The sequence below is a fragment of the Thunnus thynnus genome, chromosome 3 (genome assembly GCF_963924715.1).
Source record: "Thunnus thynnus chromosome 3, fThuThy2.1, whole genome shotgun sequence".
In the NCBI taxonomy this organism is placed as follows: domain Eukaryota; kingdom Metazoa; phylum Chordata; class Actinopteri; order Scombriformes; family Scombridae; genus Thunnus; species Thunnus thynnus.
In genome coordinates this window covers 7380668-7403840 of record NC_089519.1, presented here as the reverse complement: position 1 = coordinate 7403840, position 23173 = coordinate 7380668, and the positions used below count along the sequence as shown (strand labels likewise).

The 23173-nt window shown below is 41.3% G+C and overlaps 1 protein-coding gene across 1 annotated transcript; it reads right to left on the bottom strand.

Moving 5' to 3' along the window:
• Positions 1–1108: 1108 nt before the first annotated feature.
• LOC137177013 (lysyl oxidase homolog 4-like) lies at positions 1109–22323 on the bottom strand. Its single transcript, XM_067583098.1, has 15 exons — positions 21752–22323; positions 20528–20796; positions 19811–20427; positions 18862–19073; positions 12783–12821; positions 12450–12657; positions 11143–11323; positions 9506–9660; positions 9214–9381; positions 8557–8719; positions 8227–8470; positions 7157–7272; positions 6619–6755; positions 1980–2091; positions 1109–1869 (listed from the first exon to the last, which is right to left on the bottom strand). Exons 2-15 carry the CDS (start codon positions 20793–20795, stop codon positions 1799–1801), a joined length of 2691 nt encoding a protein of 896 aa, XP_067439199.1. The 5' UTR covers position 20796; positions 21752–22323; the 3' UTR covers positions 1109–1798.
• Positions 22324–23173: the final 850 nt, after the last annotated feature.

The following is a 23173-nucleotide window of genomic DNA, read 5'->3' as shown; positions in this document are numbered from 1 at the left end:
GGTTCAGGCTCTCATAATATAACGCATTGGCTACTCCAACTTCTCACTGACAGGCATCCTTGCATGTACTCGCATGTACTCGCATATGACTGTAACCTCTGCAGATGATCCAGAACGCAGTGGCATATCTGGTCTTCAACCAGCCCAAAACACATGTCACCCCACTGTTCATATCACTCCACTGGCTCCCAGTTGCTGTCCACATCAAATTCAAAACCCTGACACTCACTTACAAAACAGCAACTAAAACAGCTCCTGCCTATCTGAACTCCCTCATTCAAGTCTACGTTCCCTCCCGCTCACTACACTCTACTAATGAAAGGCACTTGGTACCACCACCACAACAGGTCGCTTACGAGACTCTTCTATAGTTCCTCAGTGGTGGAACAAGTTACCAAACTCTGTTTGATCCGCAGAGTCCCTCTCAACCTTTAAAAAAAAGACTAAAGACCCAGCTCTTTCACGAACAGGGGAAAAAATCTGCCTCTATGCACTCTGTGTACTCTATGCATTGCCTCTGGGCATCTCCTGTTGGCACCTACGTCCTATCAGACTCAAACTTAGTTTTATGGCACTTACTCGTCTTGTTTTCACCTGACTAGATCCCTGCTTGTGTTGTATCAGCTCTCAGATGTACGTCACTTTGGATAAAAGCATTTGCTAAATGAAACTGTAAATTGTAAATTTTTCACTATATAGTCAGTTTAAAAAGGGAATCACTGTCTTTTAGTGAATCAGCATTCCTCAAATCTGCAGAAATTGTAATGTTAATCTTTATCTTTGTTTTACATTAGCAAGCTCTGCAGTAAAATAACCATGCCTCAAATAACCATACAGTTTGTCAATCTGATGTTTATTCTTTCACTACCATTAAGTACTGTTGAAGGTGCAATACCGTGGTACAACCAGATCTCATCTGATGTTACCGATGTTAAACAGGTAAAGGACAAACAAGTTAAAATATTTCTCATAATAAAATTAACAAATACAAAAAAACAGCCACACAGGGACAAGGTTCAACTTAAAAGTACATTAAAATTCTGTATAAATTAGAGACCTAAAGAACAATATTCCAGAGAGGTAATATAAAACTGTACATGACAATACATTTGCAATACATTACAATATTTATTCAAATACGGCAAAATAGCACCATGAAATTAAAAAAAAAATCAATTCTAATCCAAAACCATCATCCAAATCATCCAAAAACCACAAGGTTGAAACAGGAAATACTGCATTTGTAATGTGAACAGTGAAAGCAGAGGAAGCATACACAGAGCTCTGTAGACAGTCTGGTACCTGTGTTGATATTATATGGACAACAGCCTATTGAAGTATTGTACAAGTACTCATGTGCCTTCATGTCTTCACTTTCTTAACTATGGTTATGTCTTAATCAAGGGAATTCAATTAGATAAAAAAATGTAACATAAGTTTTTAATATTGTAAACAACGTTTTATCATGGTGAAATGAAGCTTGTGGTGGCCTACATTGGTCTTTTTCTACTTTTCTGTCTTTCCTTCTTTCTACATTCGTCTTTTTATCTCCTCGACTTTCTAACAGGAACAGTCACTTTGATGATGATCAGTCATGGGATACTAATTAGGCATTTTTCCATAAAGTTCCTCCCTCCTTCCCTCCCGAACCATCCCAGTTCCCCACCCTCCTCCCTCTGACCCTCATGTCTCTATTTACTGGCATGTTTTTTTGTCATTCAACCTCCTTCCCCTGATATGTTGAGGTGTGGTGAGGAGTTGTACAGTTTTTTGTCCTTATATCTGGGTGTTCCTTAATTCACAGGAAGTTGTTGGAGATCTGACGTTGGTGGTCAAACAAGTCCTCGATCTCAGGGCTGTAAGCGTCACCTGATGAAAACAAACAAAGAAGAGAAAATGGAATACACAGCAGCAAATTGGGAGAGTATTGAGGTGTAGAGATGGGATTTATGTGCACTAAAAAAGCTTTCACACTCTACCTGCATGGCATCCAAACATGTAAACCCGTGCTCCATCATACTTGCACCGACAGCGCATCACGTTGTTCTGGAAATCAGACTCAGCCATGTCCAAGGTAGGGTTGACCTCCACCTGTAAAAGAAGAGAGACTACAGTTACGATGCTGCAAGATTCAAGTGAATCATACCCCTCGCCATAACTGATCAGACAGGATTTATTAACTTATTGATTCCCATTTCCACTGCAAGTCTCGTGCAGACAAAGGTACCACTAGTCCCCACAGCCCTTCGCCCTGGCAATTGGACCACTAGTGCAAGCAGTTAGAGCATCCCAGCTTTTCTCTACTATTGTAATAGGAGTCATTGCCCTGTATGCAGATGATATTTTACTATATATTTAACTTTGGATATAAAATAATTAGTTAAAATCCACACTCATGCCCTTCTGTACTTCAGTCAAAAGTATTCCCTATCTATCTGAAACGACAATCAATGATTCCTTTACCCATCTGGGAATACAGATTTACCCCACCATGTTGAAAACCATTAAAGACAATACTGCATATACCAACTCTAGTATCAATAGGTATCTTGGCAGGTTCTGTAAAGATGAATCTTTAACACAGTTCAATTTTCTGTTTTTTCTTACTGAATTAATTTAGATTGGGAAATTATTTGATCTAAGTTAAACAGTCCTTCAAATAACTAAGCTCAACAACAGATTAAGAACAATGTTGTTCACAGAACCTATTTTACACCATACAGATGCATGTTTTGGGAGTGTATTTTGGGGAAGTTGTCAATTACACTTTGAAGGATTTAATACACTTTGACTATGTTAAATTTGAAGTTACAGTCAGCAGCCAGCTAGCTAGCTTAGCTCAGCATACATGAAACAGGTGGAAATGGCTAACGTGGTTCTGTTCAAAGGTTAAAAAAATCTGCCTGCCAGCACCTCTAAAGCACACTAATTAACACGTTATATTTAACTATATGTTTGTTTAATCTGTACAAAATACAAATTGTAAAAATTATTATGTGCAGGACTATTTCTTGTCCAGGAGCAGTGATTCCTGGAGTCTCCACTGGTTTCTTGACAAAGTACCTTTCTGAAGTTTCGATTAAGGAAAGGAGTGTCTCTTAATAAAGTAAGGGAACAAGTGAGAAAGTAACACTTTACTTCAGACAGTTAGGAAACAACTGGCTGTCAACGGGGCTCACTTAGAAGCCACAGGATTATTGTTCTCTCTTTTTCTATATGGCTCATGATGTATAAATTGGGGGTTCAGGCGTTACATGACATCACTTTCCACTGTTATCTGTACAGGAAAAAAAGGCCCAGAGATGCAGATGACAGTTTTGGTTTTGGATTTAAATTGCAGCCTATCATTAGGCTGTAGCCATGGTTGGTTGCTATGGTTTGTTGTTTTCCACCCTGTCTGTCTGCCTGCCATATATATAAGAAAAGCGCACAAATGAATTTTCCTGATGCACACATCAAACAGATAACCTGACCACACATTCAATAAAGCGACCCAGTTTCATTTTTTTACATACAGTATAATTTTTGTGGTTCCAATTATATTTATACAGAGCACTATTTAAGATTTAAAATATTCATAATTGTGATTCTTTTTCATTATATTTTCAGCCAAATTTGGTGTCAAGCACTTCATATGTTTTTAATATCGCATGTTGAGAGCGGCCAATGATTTCAGCACATATTTTATAGTCCCAGTGTAAAACATTATATTAACTTGGTGGCAGTTGATGCCTTTTTAAAAGCTCTTGTAATAATGTGAAACAAAAGGCCAACAGCCTGTTTTACAGAACAATGAAGGTCGTCACTGTCATGTAAAAGACTGTGAGGTTGCACAGCTGATTTTTAAATGACAGAGCAATCAGGAGCAATCAAGCTGATGTGAACGTGACTCATCGGCTTTAATGTATGATCCTAAAAATGACTGCCACCCTGTCATTCTTAGTAAAGACCCAAAGAAACACCCAGCTGCATGAAAGATCTGCATTCTCCCCCAATCTCTCACTTCTAACACAAATTTATGAGCAGCTCAACTACTGTTGAACCACAATCCTGGCCACAAAGTGCTGCTGTGTCACGTAGTCGTGGCAACAGTGTATCTCTGCTTTATGACATGTATGTGGTTTGATCTCTCGAGACGTAACTCGTCACATTTGTACAGGCTCATACAGTGCAGGAGGACCACTCCTGCATGTAGTTTACATACAGTCCACACACGCAAACACACACATGCAAGCCAGACTTAAACATCTTTATTTTACATAAACACACTGAAAATAATTAGAAACTGTAAACATCATCACTTTACTGAAACTGAGCTATCAAGGAAAAAATAGAACAAATGACAGAGGGAGGACAGATGAGTAGGTCACCACAGCAGATTGGATGTCAGGATGCAGACAAGACACGTGCAGTCGAACCAACGAGCTCAGCTTTTAAACATAAAACTCACTCTGTATGTAAAGTGCTGACAGAGCCTTTCCACTGTCAATAAGCCTGTACTTTCTGCAAATAAGCCCATACTTTCTAAGGACCACAACTAACTACAGTATCGAGCTTCCAGGTTCTAAATGTGAAGAGTTTGCTGGCCACTTCAGGGAGAAAATAATCCACATTAGACCTGGTATCTGCCAGCAGAACAAGCACACTGCACTTTTACCTACAGTATATCCTCTACAGAGTGATGTCAAGGGGCCGGTCCTATAACAGAATGTCTGTCACTAACTGAGTGATGAAGTTACAGCATTGGTTGGCTGAAGGCGGCCGAAGTCCACTGAAGCAAACCAGAATGCATTTTGCACCACCCAACAGCGATGGCAGAGATTAAGCTGTTGTAATTTTCGCTGTAGGATTGTTAATATGTCACTTTATTATGTTTTAATATTTTTTCTCCCTTTCTACACCCAAAATCTGGTGTAATGTATTTTAAGTATCTTTAATGTTATTCTTATGTGTACATGACCTTGAGTTACAGCTACTGTATGAGAAGTGCAATACAAATAAATAAACTTACATAAAAAAACATCTTGAAAATGAATGCTGTCCATGTCTGATGGTAACCAGGCGAAGTACAAATTAAAAGCCCTCTAGCATTTCATACATGGCCCAGCCTTATACTAGGTTTTGACCTAGTCTTGTTAAAACTATTTTTATTTCTGTATCTGAAGACATCCTTGCCATAGTAAATCACTGACTACAGCTGGATATTTTAACACCCAGCAATTTTAGACCCATTTCAAATCTCGTATTTTTAAGCTTAATTTTAAAGAAACTAGTTTTTAATCAGTTAAGTACCTTTTTAAACTCAAACACTAAATTAAAAATGTTTCAATCAGGTTTTAGGAGACATCACAGCACAGAGACAGCCCTGCTAAAAGTAGTGAATCATATCAGAACAAATCTTGACAGCAACAAGCCTTCAGTTCTGGTGCTACTTGACCTGAGTGCTGCCTTTGACACTGTGGACCACCAGATTCTTTCAGATAGGTTAAGTGAGCATGTTGTCCTGTCTGGAATTGTTTTTAACTGGTTTACCTCATATCTTTGTGGAAGAAAATGTTTTGTACGTATAGATGACCACTCTTCCAAACACTATGAGGTTACCTGTGTGGTACCACAAGGATTAATTTTAGGACCGTTACTTTTTAATCTGTACACGCTACCCCAGGGCAGTATCATCAGGAGGCACGGCATCTCCTTCCACTGCTATGATGATGACACTCAGCTCTATGTGGCTGTGTCTCCTGATGGCACTGGCTGATTAACTCACTTTTTAACTTTATTTTAGATATAAAGTATCAAAGGCTCAGAGAGAGAAACTCCAAACTGCCTCTCAGAAATGCTTTTATGCTGGTTTATGAACCAGGAAAGCCTCTCAGATCCTCTGGTTCTTCTCTTTTAGCTGTTCCCCAAAGCGGAACAAAAACATCTATTGATGCTGCTTTCAGCCGTTACACTCCAAGCCACTGGAACAGCCTCCAGAGGATCTGAGAGGAGCTGAAAATATTAATATTTTTAAACATAAACTAAAATCCATTGTTTAGTCTGGCTTTTATCATGATTATTTATTTTATTCCATTGTAATTTTATTAACATTTTACTGTTTTACTATAATCTATTTATTTTTTATTCAATTATTAGTATTAGTATTATTTTTTTTGCTTTTTAGTTGTTTTGGTGTACATGAGTCTCTAAATCCATTTTTAACATTCAACGTTTTGTCAGTCGCTTGTAAAACACTTTGAATTGCATTTGTTTGACAGGTGCTATATAAATAAAGTTTGATTGATTGATAATAGCAGGTCTGCTTTCTGTATAAATACAGACTAAATTCACTTTCCTTAAATACGCACACACCCTAAAACTACGTACATTTGTACACCTGAATGGCAGTAAACACAGCCAAGAGCCACTTAGCTGAAATTACAGTCTTTTATCACAGCTTTTATCTCGTGCGCCTTTAGATGTGCTTGCTCTGTTCTTTTCTTTTTCTTCACTTTTGTACGTGACTGTAAGCTACAGAGATCATTGGTGCAATATCATCATGAATGCTGTATAAAAGAATAAGGTGACAGTTCACTTTGGGAGATGTTTTTTTCCATAATAAAGAAATCTCCTGACCTGGAAGACGTATTCACCAGGTCGTATGTCTGTGATGTCGATCCACTGGCAGTCAATGTCGTGGCGGTAGGTGTCCCAGCAGCCAACTGAGATACCCTGCTGTCCCATGTTATAGCAGGCATACCGCTTATGGATACCTGGGAGACAAAACAGAATAAGGAGAGTTAAAAAGAGAAAGCTATGATGTGTAAATTTTCCTTGCTGTCAGTCTCTGTGGATTTGAATTGGGCTCTTGTACTAAACAGGCTGAAATTATAACGAAATTATTTCAAAAACAGATCTTTTTTTAGTGACTTTCAAATGAATAGAGAGGATCTAAGCTGTTTTAAACTGTCTGTGCTTTGTGAAGCCAAGATCAATTTAGGCTTGGCCTCTGAGTCTGCCGCTGCCTTTGAATGCTCATTATGGGATTTCAGCTTTTCACTTCTATGTATTCCTGATTGTTGTCCTCTTGTTTGTCACGATGTTGCCTCTCATCTCCAGACCCCCCCCCCCCCAAAAGTAGATTTATGTGTCATTAATCTGAATTCCATCTCACCATCAGGGCAGTAGGTATCTTCCAGACAGAAACTGGCTTTGTGACCTTCAGCCACCTTGGTCCCGTTGAGGGTCAGCAGATCGTAGTGGGTGAACACCTCAATGCTGTGGTAGTGCCTGAGAGTTGGATCGGGATAGCATAATTAATTCATGAAGAAAGTGAAGCAAATGGCAAAATGTTATAGACAGAAACTAAGCGATCTCCACTGAATTTGTTGCTGTTTTTTTTGTTGTTGTTCCTGCTGGTAAAAAAAACCCTGACATTTATTTTAAATATAGCGATCATAAATCCTGTTACGTTGTTGAGAAAGACAGCAATTGTAAAAACACAGGTGGGCAGATGGATATCAATCTAGTGCTGCTCTTTCTCTCATTACACAACCGTTCCCAGGACATTTTCTACCAAAACTGAGTCAGACCATGTTTTTGCTGGTTGGGGAGGTAGTGATTGGGTTGCGGCTGGGAGAGACACTGAGCTGTGCCTTTCGTTTTGGGACACACAAAACCGCAACCGCTGAGATAAGAAGCCAAGCTGCTGTGAACCTCGTCATGGCTCTGAATGTAACAACTGGGTGACCAATGAGAAGGATGTTTATTGTAAACATCATTTTGCAGGGTAAAGGATTGTGTTTATTGCGTTAAATAACAGACTTTTATAAGTTGTGCGATATTTATAGTTCAGATCTCTGCATTGCGCTGCACCCAGTGATCCCGTTTTACTCGTCAAATCTTTAATTCCCATTCATCTTTTGCTGCAGACGTTTAATTCTTTGACCTCTGGTAGCAACTGTGTTTTTTTTTTTTTTTTTAAATGTTGATTCTTATTTTTCTTGTACCACCTCATAATGATTCCCAGTCCTGTGCCATGGAGGAGGTTATGCAGGTTTTCTCTCCAACCAAGCAGCTAAAATCACCACATTGTTACCCCTATCCGGTCGAAGGCGTAAAATGAGCAGTTGTTGGTTAAAATGAAAACCCGAGAGCTCCTCTAAGTGACACAACTGGCTCATTGTCAACACTGCAGCCTTTAACTTCATCTACTCCCTCATTTTATCCTCCCTCCATCCTTACCTGTGACACTGGTGCCATGTCCAGCTTTCTCTGGAGGCCCGGGGTCGGAAATCAGCGCGGCCCATGTTCATGATACGTGAGGAGAAGCGCAGCAGGCGGCGGTGTCCGTAGGGCCAGTTCATCCTGGCGGCGGAGGAGGACAGACAGTTCTCCTCGTTGGCGCAGGTCAACAGGTGGAGGGGTCTGTCCTCCAGGTAGGCCGTTTCTTGGACGAGCTGGGCATCCAGTACAAGGTCAGGAGCAGCTGTTGAAGTAAATACGCAGAGTTTACTTCACAGTCGCTGCACAATAAATACAAACTTGTCTGTGTGTTTTATTTTTTTGGCTCACTCTCTACACAGGTGACTCCTGCGGCTTTGCCATCTCCTCCTCTGGGACAGTACACATTTGTGTTTCTGCGACACTGCTGGATAGACATCTCATTGCCAGTGCAGTGAGTTCCACTGAGAACCACATCTGAAGCATCTGAAGAACTAGGCCAGTACCAAGTTTCCTGCAGAGAGACACAAGGAGAGAATGTGCACACACAAAATCTTTAGAGCTCGTTTTTGTGTCGTTGTGTTAAATACGTCTGGAGAGAAAGAAAGAAACTATATTTTTGTAACTATCAGTAGACATTATCACATTTTCCACTCTTTTTCATAATTTTAAAACGGCCTGTTAAATGTTCCCAGCAGCCCCCCCAAAACAGTCTCACACTGCCCTTTCCATGCACAGTTCTATTTTCAGTTTGTTTGCTCTGTGAATTTTTCCCGATCTTTCTTCGCCTCACTTTCCCACTTTTATTTTCAGTGTGCTGGAAGTGGACCTTTGAGAAGCCTGTAATTAGCCTACCTCAGGCCTCGGTAATAACACGGCAGCACAGACACACAAACAGCAGGACAGAGAGAGCGGCTGACATAGGAGCACACAGAACAAAAGCTTAAAGCCAAAAAAGGAGAGAAAAACAGCAAAGACTGAACATTTGTATTCTATTCTGTCGCTCACCTGGTGAGCTCTGGAGGCAAAGCCCAAGCCCAGCTGTCGACAGACCACCATGGCCTCGTTGATGCCCCAGTTCTCGCTGCAGACGGAGCCCCAGCGCTTCACTCCTCTGACCTCCATCAGCACCTCCACACGGCCCTCGGCTGGCTCTCTGCCTCCTGCCAGACGCACCTGGAATTGGATCGAGGGCCAAGACTGTTTTCTTGCGTATCCTTGAACACTACCATATATCAGTGCCTATATGTGAATAGGTGGATATGTTTTTGAGTTTTGTGTGTGTGTGTGTGTTTCTCACCGTGGCCTGCAAGCCGGTGTTGGGGACATTGCAGCGGACTGCTACATCCTGGCTGTGTTTGCAGGTGTAAAGCGGCACCGGCCTGAAGTGACACTCTGTAAGCGACTTCTCTCTGCCTGTGCACTGCACACTGTTCATGTGGATGGGGCCAGTACCTACATAAGAGGGTGTGGAACGACAGTTGATTGATTCACATGTCTTCTAACCATAGGCCACATGCAAAAAGACACACTCACGCACACACACACACACACACATACACACACAGTACATTAAAGTCTCCAAAACCTGATGGCTCTGCAGCCACAAATGTCCACAGAGAGGGATTAAAAGCCCAGACATGATCGGGACCTCTGATGTGGCTCTGAAACTGAGTTTAGCCAGAGAGCTTTCTATCCAAATTACTGTACACTCCACCAGGGCCACGCTTTATAACCCAAAATAGATACCAAAACGCCAAAATGGAGGAAAATCTTTGAACACATCTATGTTTGCGTAGGTGTGTGAGGCCTAGACTGAAGTCCTATAAAGCCTATAATTTGGGCTTAAATAGCTAAAGATGTCATCAAGTCTAGATTCAAGTCGCTCTTCTCTGACTGCGCTACCCATGAGCTTTCAAATGGCTCCTGCAAGGCACAGGTCTGTCTCTTATTTGTTCTTACAACACTGGTAAACTGGCCTGAAATTTGACATTAAAAGCCACAATGCTCCATCCTGACATTTAATCGTGTTCATTATTTAGACATAGCACCACTATAGCACCTACTTTAATAGAGCCCTAAAAGTAACACTCAAATGTTTTTCCATGAATTACTTCATTAAGTCAAGCAGAGAGGAGGAAATACACCCACCATTATAGGACATGCAATGTGCTTATTTGGGCAGAAAGATAATGGCAGGAAATTAACGTGATTACAGAGCTACTGCAGAGGTATGGCACGAATAAAAAGTGAGTGTGTGAAAGCAGGGTCTATTTCCGAGGAAAATGTTTAAATTTGTTTTTGTTAGACACTTTCATGGCTATATTTTCCTGCCCACAAAAAACGCAGCGCCAAAATAATCACAATCTTTCTGAATGTTTGGTCCTGCTCAGCACTGATTGCTTGACATCCTGGTTTCAAAGCTTTGCTAGCTGTTCACATATAACAGGTTTATTTTGACAACAACACAAGGCATTGTTTTGGCCGCTGGAACCTCCTAGTATAGTTTACACTTGTATAATTGGTCATGAGTCGAATTCCTCAACAATCAGCTTCTGGGACAGGAGGAGACATTTTCACAGGGTTTATTTGTCTGCTTGGGTCCAAAGTTCTCAGAGTACTGCATCGCTCCGTTTAGAAATACATATTTAGTGAGAAGTGTTTAGTCTCAAGGATCGTTGAGTTGGACTGATCATGCTCAGGGGTGCGTGGTGAACTTAGGCACCGAATCAAAGTCAGTACTGTTCAGATCATCACCGGTTATCACAGTAGCCAGGGGTCTTTGTGATACTCAACATCAAACATCTCACATGATAACTTCCTTAGTGATGGTGAGTAATGCAGAACGCATCACTGGAAAGCATCACATAGACTTCAAAGTGCAGCGTGACCTTATGTACACTATTTGTGTAGTTATGTTTATGTATTCTGTCTCACCCTGTCCCAATTGAGCCTTGGTGAGGGCTTCTTTGGCTGTCCCGAAGCCCAGCTCCCTGCAGACCACGCTGGCTGCAGGCATGTCCCACAGGTGGTCACACACGGTGCCCCACTTCCCCTCCTTCAGCACCTCGACACGGCCCTCTCCGAGACGGGGCCCCGCCTTCAGACGCACGACGGACTGCAAGGAAAAGGAGAGGTGAAAAATTTAACTTTTAAAGCCTGTTAAGATGCTACAACTTCAGATTGTTAAACTGCCTAAACAACTAAATTTCAGCCTCATACTTTAATTTATTTTATTCATAATTGTTTTATCATCATTTTTTAATGTGAATTTTTTTTCATGTGACAGACATTCTTTGTACGCTTGTATTGGTAAATTTTTATCCTTATGGAAAGCTCTATTCTTTCAGCTAAACTGAAGACAAAGGAATATTTTCTTGACAGTGTGGAACAGCCTGAGAAAATTAAAATAGCTAAATTATTCTGTTAAATGACCCCCCCGGGAAAGACCATGGATGTATTACATTATGATGAAGTTACAAACTTTAAAATCGCTTTTCTTGTCTATAGGAAAGTTCTACAAATATAAGACCTTAATGGATTAAGAACTCCTAATACAAAGAGTAATAATTAACCTTATTTGCAGTTTTAGGTGTCCTGTCAACAGTTTTATAGACGTCTCTTTTATAATGGTGGTCTATGGGGAAAATACTCTTGGACCGCAGGGCTTTGCTGCAGTACTGCTAGTGGCCACTAGGACAAATTGGCAGCAAGGGTGACTGGTGGCGCTGTATCCAGCTCCCTAAATACATCCATGGGACAGACTGTTCCTCTAATGTTGCTGTTTGTTTGCATGTATTGTAATTCTGCTACTTTGAAGGAATAGTTTGACATTTTGGAAAATATGCTTATTCACCTTGTCAAGAGTTAAATGAGAAGATTGACACTACGCTCATACTTATTAGCTACATATGAAGCAAGAGCCAACAGGCAACCACAACTTGTCTCATTAACCTTTCTGCTTGTGTCCAGATTTAAAAAACAACAACACAATGGGTTAATTAGTGAGCTTTAGAGGTGCTGGTTGGCAGATTTTTTAACCTTTGGACACAGCCAGGTTAGCTGTTTCTCCCTGTTATCAGTCTTTATGCTAAGCTAAACTAGCCTGCTGGGTCAGTTGTATTCATCTTCTCATCTAATTCTAAGTAAGCAAATAAGAATATGTCTCAAAATGTCAAACTATTCCTTTAATTATAACTCTTCGTTTACAATCTATATTTTTTGGCTTCCACCTCCACACTGACCGGCACGGCGGGTGGTGCAGGTGCTCTGCCATAGCGTGCGAACTGGGATCCGGGAACACAGCGAACAACAGCGTGCATGCCCCCCCGGCATGGGACATCATTCCTGGGGAGGGACAGCTGGGCCTGGCACTGCGACAAAGAGGGTTCCACACCCTGACACTGCACCTTCTCCACCCAGTAGGCCTTTTTACTGATCTGTGTCCTCAGCCTGGGTGGGGAATGAAGTAGAAAGATAGATGATAGATGAATAGTGAGGTTTGTGATTTGCTATATACATGACCATTTTATACACACGATACAAAGAGTGCTTCAAAGAGTGGATGTTGATTTTACCTGGAGGATGGATCCGCTAACTTAGAGTCCCACTGTTTCCTGAAAGACAAATAACACAATAATTGGATTTTTGTAGCCATGCCAGCAACATAACTCTATGGATGGCAATGATGGTCTGTCAGTCGGTCCAACACTTTTGAATTATTGAATGGATTTGTCGTGAGATTTTGAACAGACATTCATGGTTCCCAGAGGATGAATCCTACTGTCTATGGTGATCCCCTTACTTTTCCTATAGTGCCACCATGAGGTTATCATTCATGGTTAGAGTGAAATGTCTCGACAACTATTAGATGGATTGCCACAAAATTTGATGCGGCAAAACTAACAAATTTCCTGCCAACCTTAGGTGTACCTTGTGCTTAGTAAATGTTAGCATGCTAACAGGCTAAACTAAGATGGTGAATATTAGGCCTTAACATGGCTGTAGACTCCTGACAACTGTTCAGCTTTACATCCAGTAGACAAAACAACCAGCTGTCTCGCAGTCTGTGCTCCTCCCTTCTGCCTACTCTCCTCTTTTCTTCTCAATCATCCTTGCCTCTCCTCTTTGACATCTCCTCCATCCTATCTATCAAACCTTAAATAAGCAGACTGGAATCTGTAAATATGAAGGAGACACAACATGAAGGAGATAAACATAGCCCTCATGGACGAGACAGGGTATGAGAGATTTACAATAACGGATCACATAACTCCCTCTTTCTTTCCCTCCTCTCAAACCTCCACATTCTTGTTATGTTTTTTTTTTTTTTTTTAGATCTTCCATTTCTACATTCATGGGTATTTCTGTTTCAGTGTTTGTCTATATGTCTACAGTGTATGTCTGGTTTGGGGCATCCGTGTGGAAAAAAAACTAAAAATATGAATAAGCCACTATACATTAATCCCTGTAAGAGGCCTTATTGAGGTCTGCCAACTCCAACAGGGTTTTCAAAACTGTCTAGTTTCATGGGTATTGCCTTAAACTAGAGTCAAATCCTAAAGGGAAACAGTGTGTAGCCTATACACATAATGAGGCTCCCTACGCCTGGGCACACACACACACACACACACTATGCTAAAATTTAAAACAGCGAAGAAAAAAAAGGGAGTTCAATAAAAAGGATGATTCACAAACCAGGCAGAGTCTGGGAAGTATACTTCTGTGACACACACATTACAACTGACCACATGCATCAACCAGTGTAACCACAGACAGGTGCAGCGTGACTGACGCCTTGAACATGCCTGAATTAAATGAGTCAGAGGACTAAGTATAGACACAAGAAGAGTTTACCATACAACCAGATTTGTGATGCAATTAAACATTTTGCAGACTAAAAAGGGAGATGTTTCCTCTCCAGGAGAACCCCAGTATCCTAGCAATTCACAAATTGTTATGCACGTTCCCAACATTAGCTGAGAAATGTGTGTGTGGAGCCAGAAAAACAACTGTAGGGAACATGTGCACCACAATCAATCCAACAACAAGCCAGACACTCAAGGGAAAACTATATGTATCATTTCTGTCACAGTAAAAGGAAAGTTCCAACCTCAGATAAGCTGTTACATTGTGCTATTTTGTGATGTTTGCTGAAGTCAAAGAATGGAGAAAAGTAATTTAGACAAACAGTCTAACAACAGTCAGCTGGCCTCCTCTGGTGGATACATTTGTTCATCTTCTTCTACAATGAACACATTCAAAGTGGTTTAATCTGCTGAGAAACACTCTGTCTTTGACTCTTCCTCTTTACATCTTGGAATCACATCAAATTGTGGAGTTTGAGAGGTAGAAGTAATGTATATTTAGTCACGTGCTTTTGGCCCCTCTTGACTGTTATGCTCTCCTGTGGTGAATTATCTGGCTTTTCAGCTGTTATATGCTCCGCTATTTTCACCAGTGTTTAGTGTTGAGCAGGTGGTTCTTTGTGGGTTTATCAGAGCTTTTTCACTGAAAACCGCTGCCTGCTACATCTGGAAATGAGCTTAATCAGAATAATGAGACTGAAAAAAAAGCCCCACAGAGCTGAAAGGAGCTGGTTTGTTATTCAATTCATTATTAATATAAAAATATTGATTAGTGTAGCTTTTAGTATAATTTTCAGCTTTAAATACTTCTTATTTAGTGAATCTTTCCACTGCACTACATTTTAGAGAAAAATATTGTACTTTTTACACTAGCTTGAGTAACTGGTTCCACTAGTTGCTACTAAATTTTACATGAGATAAAACATTGCAATTAGTATCTTTCTCTATTTCTCTCTTGTATAGACAGAACAACTACAACTACATTAATCTTGAAATACAGATCTCTCTTTATGTAGATGAGGAGTGATTTTTTTGTAAATGGGTACTGTATGTATTACAGTGTGTGTTTGCATTCGTCTATCTGCTTGTGTGTCTGTCTGCACAGTTTAAAATATTTCATTACACAGTGGTAAATCAAAAAGAGAGAGACAGACTGTAAGAGGGGTGTTAGTTCATGGGGTGGAGGGGGGTGGAGGAGGCTGAGGAGAGTGAGAGGGGGGGTGAGTGCTACCCATATAATTGCCTGCTCTGCTTGGCAGTGTCTACTGTGCGGTCGAGCAGTAGCATGTTGGTTCACACACACCAGACATGCAAATATGCACGTACATATCAACTTTCCCTGCCTTGCCTCTGTAAAAACAAAGCCCTTTAAATCCCCACGTGTCGTTACCCAACGTTAGGACTGCGTGTTGGGAAACAAGGAGCGAGTGATGTAAGACTGAAATCTCTGTGAACTGGGCAACTTTTATAAGCATTGCCTAACTTCACAGCAGAGATGGTTTTCAGACCAATTTCAGTGGTCTTACTGAGACTTGAAAGCACTGTGGATGATGCCACTTGTCAGGTTGAAACAAAGCACAGTCAACCGCAGCATCAAGCCTCAGGCTCAACAAACAGGTTCTGATGAATCCTTTTAACCAGGAGAAGAGTTCCTTACTCCTCAGGATCATCAGCTAGATGCCAGGTTTTTTTTTATGCAACCCTGACCACACAATACCATAAGCCACACTGGAGAGAGGAGCTGACTGTCAGGAAAGGAGACATAACCTGTCATTATACTGCATGAATGCAAAGCTGCCTGACTGGAACAATCGGCTCACTCAAGAGACAGCAGGTTGCCACACTGACTCCACAACAGCCCTTAGACAGTCCCATCAACCTCCATGGAACGAAAACTGAAAGGGGTCATAATGATGTACTTTCCATGAAATGTGGCTTTAAGCATAATTGCCACAAAGACATAAAAAGTCTCTTAAAAAAGCTGTAACTGAGGAGGGGAGCAACAAGGAGCAGGGGGTGAAAATAAATAAATTAGGGGAACTAAAGAAGTTACTGTGAGCCTCAAAGAGTGTGTGGATTTGATGAAACAAGGGAGCTGGAAAATGGCTTTAGCACTTGCCTTTTGTAAGCACAGCAAAGTGGGGGAGTATTTAAAACATCTGTAAAAATGCGCTGAGCAACTTAACAGGCTGAGACAAAAGCAGTCACACCAAAAAAACAACCACATGGCCACAGGGGGAAGTGCTGACACAGCAAAGGGTGTGCAGCAGGTTCAGTTGAAAGAATATTCTGGATTAGAGGATCTCTCAGACCATAATTACAGCTGTTCAAGTGGACACAAACCCCAAAGAAGAGCAGGCATGGCCCACTGCCAGCACAGTTGGCAGCACCAGGAGGATGTGATGTGACTGTTATCATATGGTTAAACAGAAACAGCCAAGTAGGCTTCATCCTCTGGGAACCTTAAATATCTGTTCAACATTTTATGGCAATCCTTGTGGAGATATTTCAGTCTGAACCAAAGTGGTGGACTATCCCACCAACCAACAATGCCCCAGCTAAAAATGGTTATTGTAACCGGATAAAATACGTCACAAAATTAACCTCACACAAATATCTGCCCTAGAATACATGAACACCAGTGGCACTAGATGCCAAAGATCCACCTAATGCGTTTTTTTCAACCCCCCCCCCCCCCCCCCCCAGCTGTTTACTGTTGGACAAAAATGGCTGCTCCATTCATCTCCCACGTAGCTGGGTGGAGGTTGACAAAAAACAAACATACTCTAGCCCAGTCCAGTCTTTCAACAAGCTGCTGGTTGGGTTCTTGGCTCTAGGTGTTTTTCAGTGTTGTTGTCTACAGTAGCTTTAGATTTAGAAAGTTAGTATGATGGACAACTAGAGTCTTGTCTTTTGATAATGTCTTTGCTCCATTTGTGACTTGAAGGAAGCACCACTATGAGCAAGACTTATTTGTTGCTAGGGCTGTGGCGGCAGTGGTATACAGCGAAGCTGAGGAGAAACAGCCTGTATCCTAATGCCAGGCAGACCAGAGCAAGACACAAGGCGTAATTTTTGGCGACATGGAGAGACAGATGGTGCAGGGCAGGCCAGCGGTCAGTACAGTCGTCCTGTTAGCCAAGCCATAAAAAGACCTCTGTGGGCAGACAGACTGACACACAGAGGGCTGTGTTTGCGTGCGCACAGGCATGTGTTTGCGTGTTTATTTGTGTGTGCACATGGATTTTGGACATAGTCGATGTAAGGCTTGTAGGGATGTATTAGTGTGTATGTGTGTGAATGAGGTACTGGGGTTTTAATGGTATGTGTGTAAGGGCTTTGAAGGTTTGTGTTGGTGCTTCTGGGGGTATTTATGGCTGCAGTTAAACAGATAAGTTATTAGTTGAGCAAATTTTGTGTCTTTATTTCTGGGGTTTTCTGTCTATATGTTATACTAAATATGTATCTTTGACTGGACTACCTAGAAAATGTTAGCACATTGTAATTTTAACAGAAGAAGGTTCAGAAGTAAACACTGTGATTATGTTGCTGGGATTCAACAACTATACAGCTCACATGAAGCTGTTGTTGAATGCTGATGAACAAATCATCATTTTCTCTTTGTTCAGATAATGAAGTGTTCAGATTTTACTGTATAGTACAGTAAAAGAAACCCAGTTTGATTAAACCGGCAACAACTAATTTTGGTCATTTGGGGGCAGCTGAAACAAGTAATGAACACAACGCTGACATATTATTGCCTTTTAAGTTGATATGCCAAACTTGTTAGCATACAAGTTTTGCAGGTGATACAGAGCAACTTCATCATTCATTTGGAGTTGTGTTTCTGTCCACTTGATGAATGTAAATCCAATATTCACTTTTAGTGCTGGTTTCGTCTCCAAGAACTCCTGCGAGAAGTAGCTAAATGCTACAATATGTTTACCAGCTAGTTGCCATTTGGTGTAGGAGTATGATTGGGAGCATTTGACACCTTTCACATTTGATTAGTTGTTATTATAAAAAATATTTATTATATTCTTATGATATAATAAATATGGGCTTTAAAATATGGGCAGAAAACCCCAGGAGGAGCTTTTCAGAAAGACAGAAAAAAGGAAACCTGTTGAGTTACAGATGGAAGAGCAGAGGCTAGCTCGAAAAGAGCTCAATGCTTAATAATTGGATGATGCTGTGAATGTAAATTGTGATTTGACTCCTCATTGTTAAATGATTTTTAACTAATGATTTTAACAGAGACATACACAGAAATCAAATTGTTTCAATGGTGAATCTATTTAAGTTCAATAGAGGTGAGTACTCAGTCATTCTTGCAGGCTACCGCATTAGAAAGTGCTGCTGTGCACAGTTTTCACTGGGACTTTCTTAATTATATGAGATTAGAAACCATGTTTGGGAGGTTTCATGTGAAGACACACGCCATGATGATGATGATAATCTTGTAGTAATAACATACTCTCTAGGACTATTTTAAAGTTCTGTGTCGAGCCTCACTCAGCCAATGGGGCAGACAGACCTGGCCAGCAGCCGGGCTCGGCTGATGCCACAGTGGACATGCCAAATGTGGTTGTACTAATGACAGCAGTTGTGGTTAACCTCTACTATGGGGGGGATGGAACAGCAATCCAGGCATGGGGCCGCCTAATCCGCAAAGGGATGTGTCCACCACACTTTTCCATCCCTTTCATAACCATACACACACATACGCATCTGTGTGCACACTCACTCTTTTTCTGTCTCCCTCCTTCATCCACTCTCACATACTCACCTGTAGGCATTTTGGTCAAAGGCTTCTGCATCAGGGAATCCTAACATGCCACAGACGACACGGCTGCTGCTGAGGTCCCAGCCCTGGCTACACACATGACGCCACCTCCCAGCATGCTTCACTTCCAGCACTCCCTCTGTCACCAGACCGCCATGATTGCTGGAGAGCACAGGCCGAAGACGAGCCTCCTCTAAGTGAACCCTCGAAGATCCCTGTCCACCAGAAAACATGCAATTTTTAAAAAGATGATAAATAATTGAATATGGCACTGCTTTATACAAAAAAAGGTTTTATGTCAGGGGATGGAAATGGATCTTTTTCACTTGCTTTGAAGGCTTTGCTCTAACCTCAACCCACTGTTTTAGTGTGCATGACAAGCTTTTGTCGTGCACACTAAAACAGGATTAATCTGAGTTAATAGACATGACTTCATTTCTGCTCAAACAACAGTTGTTTCACTTAATTAACTGCCAACAGCACGTAATCGAGAGAAGAATAACATGATAAGATGATATGCTATGTCTCTAATCATCATACCCTCTAATCATCCACATTACATAGGCAACAGGAAGAAAACTACCAGAACACAGAATTTGTTTAATGTTTAGGGATATGTGTCATGACGATAACAAAATAGTGAAGACAGTTTAAATTCTCCAAGTTGAAAAGAAAGCCAAACACAAGTGATAAATATCTTGCCATTTCCTTGCAAAGAACTGGGACTCTTCAGCTACTGGTGGTTGGTTCCTAAACTTCAGGCCCTGCTGGTGCTTAAGAACTGGATCTGGAGAAGGTCTGGTTTTAGGTTTGTCTCTAATTATACATGCCCACTGGCCTGTGGCTCCACAAATGACATTTATGTATGGGAGCCTGAATAAAGCTTGAGCAGTTTACTTCTTTGGTGTGTGCTAGAAGTTGTGTGTGTATCTATGCCCGTGTGTGTTTTTACCTGTGTGTAGTGTGCATCTGTCTCCATTCCCATGCCTGGATAAACAGGCTCTGGTTCAACATGGTTCCCACTGAACTGCTGCCTGTTCACCTGCCCCTGTGCCTCCTGTCTCATTGCTTGTGGACCGCTCCTTGCTGTCTCCTGTCTCTGCCTGTAGGTAGCGCCATTTGCCAGATGTGTAGGTAGCTGGTGCCCTTGAGGCAAGGCTGGGTTGACCTGCTGGTCTCCTCTGGGACGATTCCGTCGCAAAATCTGGATCTCGTGGCCATTCTCCTGTGGCGAGATGCTGCTGCGACGTGAAGAAGATGGGCCGCGATGAAGGGCGATTTCATGGCCTCTTGCAGATAAAGAGGTTTGGGATTGGGCTGCAGGTGGAGCTGGGGGTGACACAGACTGCGGTGGATGGTTTCTCTGTCTTGGTTGGTTTGGCTGGCGCCTGGAGGATGAAGGGGCCTCCTCCAAAGAGATAGAGGGGGAGCCAGGTCTCCTTTCTGGGCTGCAAATGACCCCCAGGTCCTCAGCGTGGGTGCAGTCATTGACTCCCCAACCATTGGAGCGACACTCTGCAATAGAGAGCTCTGTGCCCATGCAGCGCACATTGTCCAACCAGATCAGACCTAAGAGCAACAAAGGGTGGTAAGTCATTGAATCAAGAGAAATAAAAAAATCAGTGAGCACTTTAGGTGTTCAAAACAAAATGTTCTTGGCAGGACATACCTTGTCCCTGGCCAAACTTGGCACTGTGTGCCCACGTAAAGCTGCGTTGAAAGCCCAGCTGTCGGCAAATCACATTGGCCAGGTGCAGATCCACCTCGTCATCACACACTGTACCCCAAGCGCCATTGTAGAACACCTCCACACGTCCCTCGTTTGCATTGCGCCGTCCTACACCTGCGAGACGTACGAGCACCTCCTGGGCAGACAGCGGAGGGGTGTAGAGAAGAAGGAGGAGGAGGAGTGTGGGCAGGGAGCTGAGGCACACCATCCTGGAGAGAAAAAAAGGAGAGTGAAGAAAAGCTGGTGCGAATGAAACAGAAGCAGTGTGAAGGTGTGTGAAGACGAGGGGAATATAACAGAAACCGGAGAATGTGAATGTAAAGCAGGAACCCCAACATAAAAATGCACATGGTACCACAAAAATCCCCCAAATCACGCAAAGCCATGAAACTCACATTCCTTCTTCTGACAAAACATATAATTAGAAACTGTTCTAACACTTATGGGACATTCCACAGTAAAACAAAAGAAAAATAGATCTTTTTATCTTTTATAATAATCAAAGTCATTTAAAGGACAGTCAGAGGCTTGAGCACAGCCCTCAGTCTGAACCAGTCAGGGCAAGGGGGTAATAACCAGAGCTAAATGTAGCCTCTACATCCAGCCAACGGAAACTTTGGCTTTCCGCAAACCCTCAAGCTTAGCTGCATGAATTTAGCCAACAGACACAAAAGCAAATAAACACTGTCATAAAAATCTTCTCACACATAAATAAAACATCAGGTCTGCTCCTGTGAGAGACATTTTGGTTAATGGGCAATGATTGATTCATCCTTGGTCCATCTCTAAAACCTTTTTCTTCTAATAAAGAGGAAGAAACTGGAGAAAAGGAGCAATCTGAGGAAGAGGAGAGGATGAGAGAGGCATGTTAAAGTAGGGTCAGAGGTCAGTCAAATTCTGCTCTACACGTGGATAACATGCCAACATACATAAATACATCTAATAAGATTAACAAATATATGTAAATCAAAGCAGTAACTCAGACTAATGAAGGATGAATTAAAATTGAGATGAGTGTTTGATGAGTTCAGACAGCTGCAGGGATGAAATCATATATCATAGAGGAAAAAGGGGACTGAGGTAAAAAATTAAAAAAGAAAAAACAACAAAAGACAAAAGGTGAAGTGAAGAGAAGACAGAGAAAAATGCTGAAGTTGAACTCACCTATCTGTTGATCTCAGCCTGGATTCACTGAGAGAAAGAAGGGAGAGAGCACTGGAGGAAAAGAAGGCAGTGAGTTTGGTCCTGATGTCTCTCTATTCTCCTCTTCTCCCTCCCTCTTTATTATTCTGTCACTCCCTCCAATCTGCTACTTTATCCATCCCTCCCATTTCCTTCATTTATGCAACTTTTCTCTTCTTTTCATCTGGTTACATTTATCCTTTACATCACCTATCACCCATCAAAGGAAAACTAACTATAGAAATCAATTAAAACACAAAGGAAAGACAATCCAAAACATAGCAAATTAGTTAGTTTTTTGGTATTTCAGCTGCCATATTTGAATATCAGTATTTAGCTGATTGTGTCATAAATAGTGCACCCCAAAATCAGACTTGTTAACACTTGTTTTATGTACATATGCTGCCACTCTGCAGCAAGTACAGTAGTTTAACTCAAACCAACCTCTCTGCTGCAGGCTGGTCACGTGGTTTGGACACACAGGCCACGTGAGTTCAACTTATAAAACACCAAGATTTTATAAGGATCTCTCTTCTTTTTCTCTCCTTATTTCACAACGTGCTCACATGTATACACTTAGTTCTACAAGTGAATATTTGTTTTATTTTTTGTGTGTGGTAGTCTCACTCAACCATGATTCTCATTCTCATTGTAACACTTCATGTATATATACATTAAATAAAAAATAACTTTCCCATCTGATGTCTGAAAGGGGGTGTGTTTCTATCCCGCACAATGGTAAAATCATATACACACACAGACACACACACACACACACGCCTTGGCAGTATCCTCTGCCCACAGTTAGTGGTGTCATGAAATAAATACTATGTATGCTGCAGCAGTAAGAATGGAGCTGCCAGTCTGAATGTTTTTTTCTCTCTGCATGAAGTTAAGTTTCATAACATCCTTAGTCGTGGCACCTCCTCGCTTGCAGGAAGCTCTCTCTAAGAATAGAGATGGATGGTGGCTCACATTTACGTAAACTAAGGGCAGATATTCCCATAGATGAGCTATGAGATGACCCCAAAGTAACCAAATATAAGAAAGAAGCAATAAATCTACAGTGATGAATGTAATTTGTCAAGAAATGCCTTTAAAAAGTCAAGAGTCCCTTTTGTTGGAAGTTTACCTTCTCACATACAAAGTTTTATAAACCTGAGTGCAACTCAATGAAAATGAAAAAGTTGTGTTATAAAGTGATTAGAATGAATAGTTTTTAGTATTTATAACTGATTTAATCAATATCCTAAACTTGTGAGTAATTTTTTATATAAAGCTGGTGAAATATTCCTACAATAGGTTTTTTATGCTGCTTGTGTGTCAGCTTAGTGTAATAATGAGATATGACAGGACAGGAGATATTGAGGCTCAAGAGCTCACTCTAGTGGAGTAAATTATTAC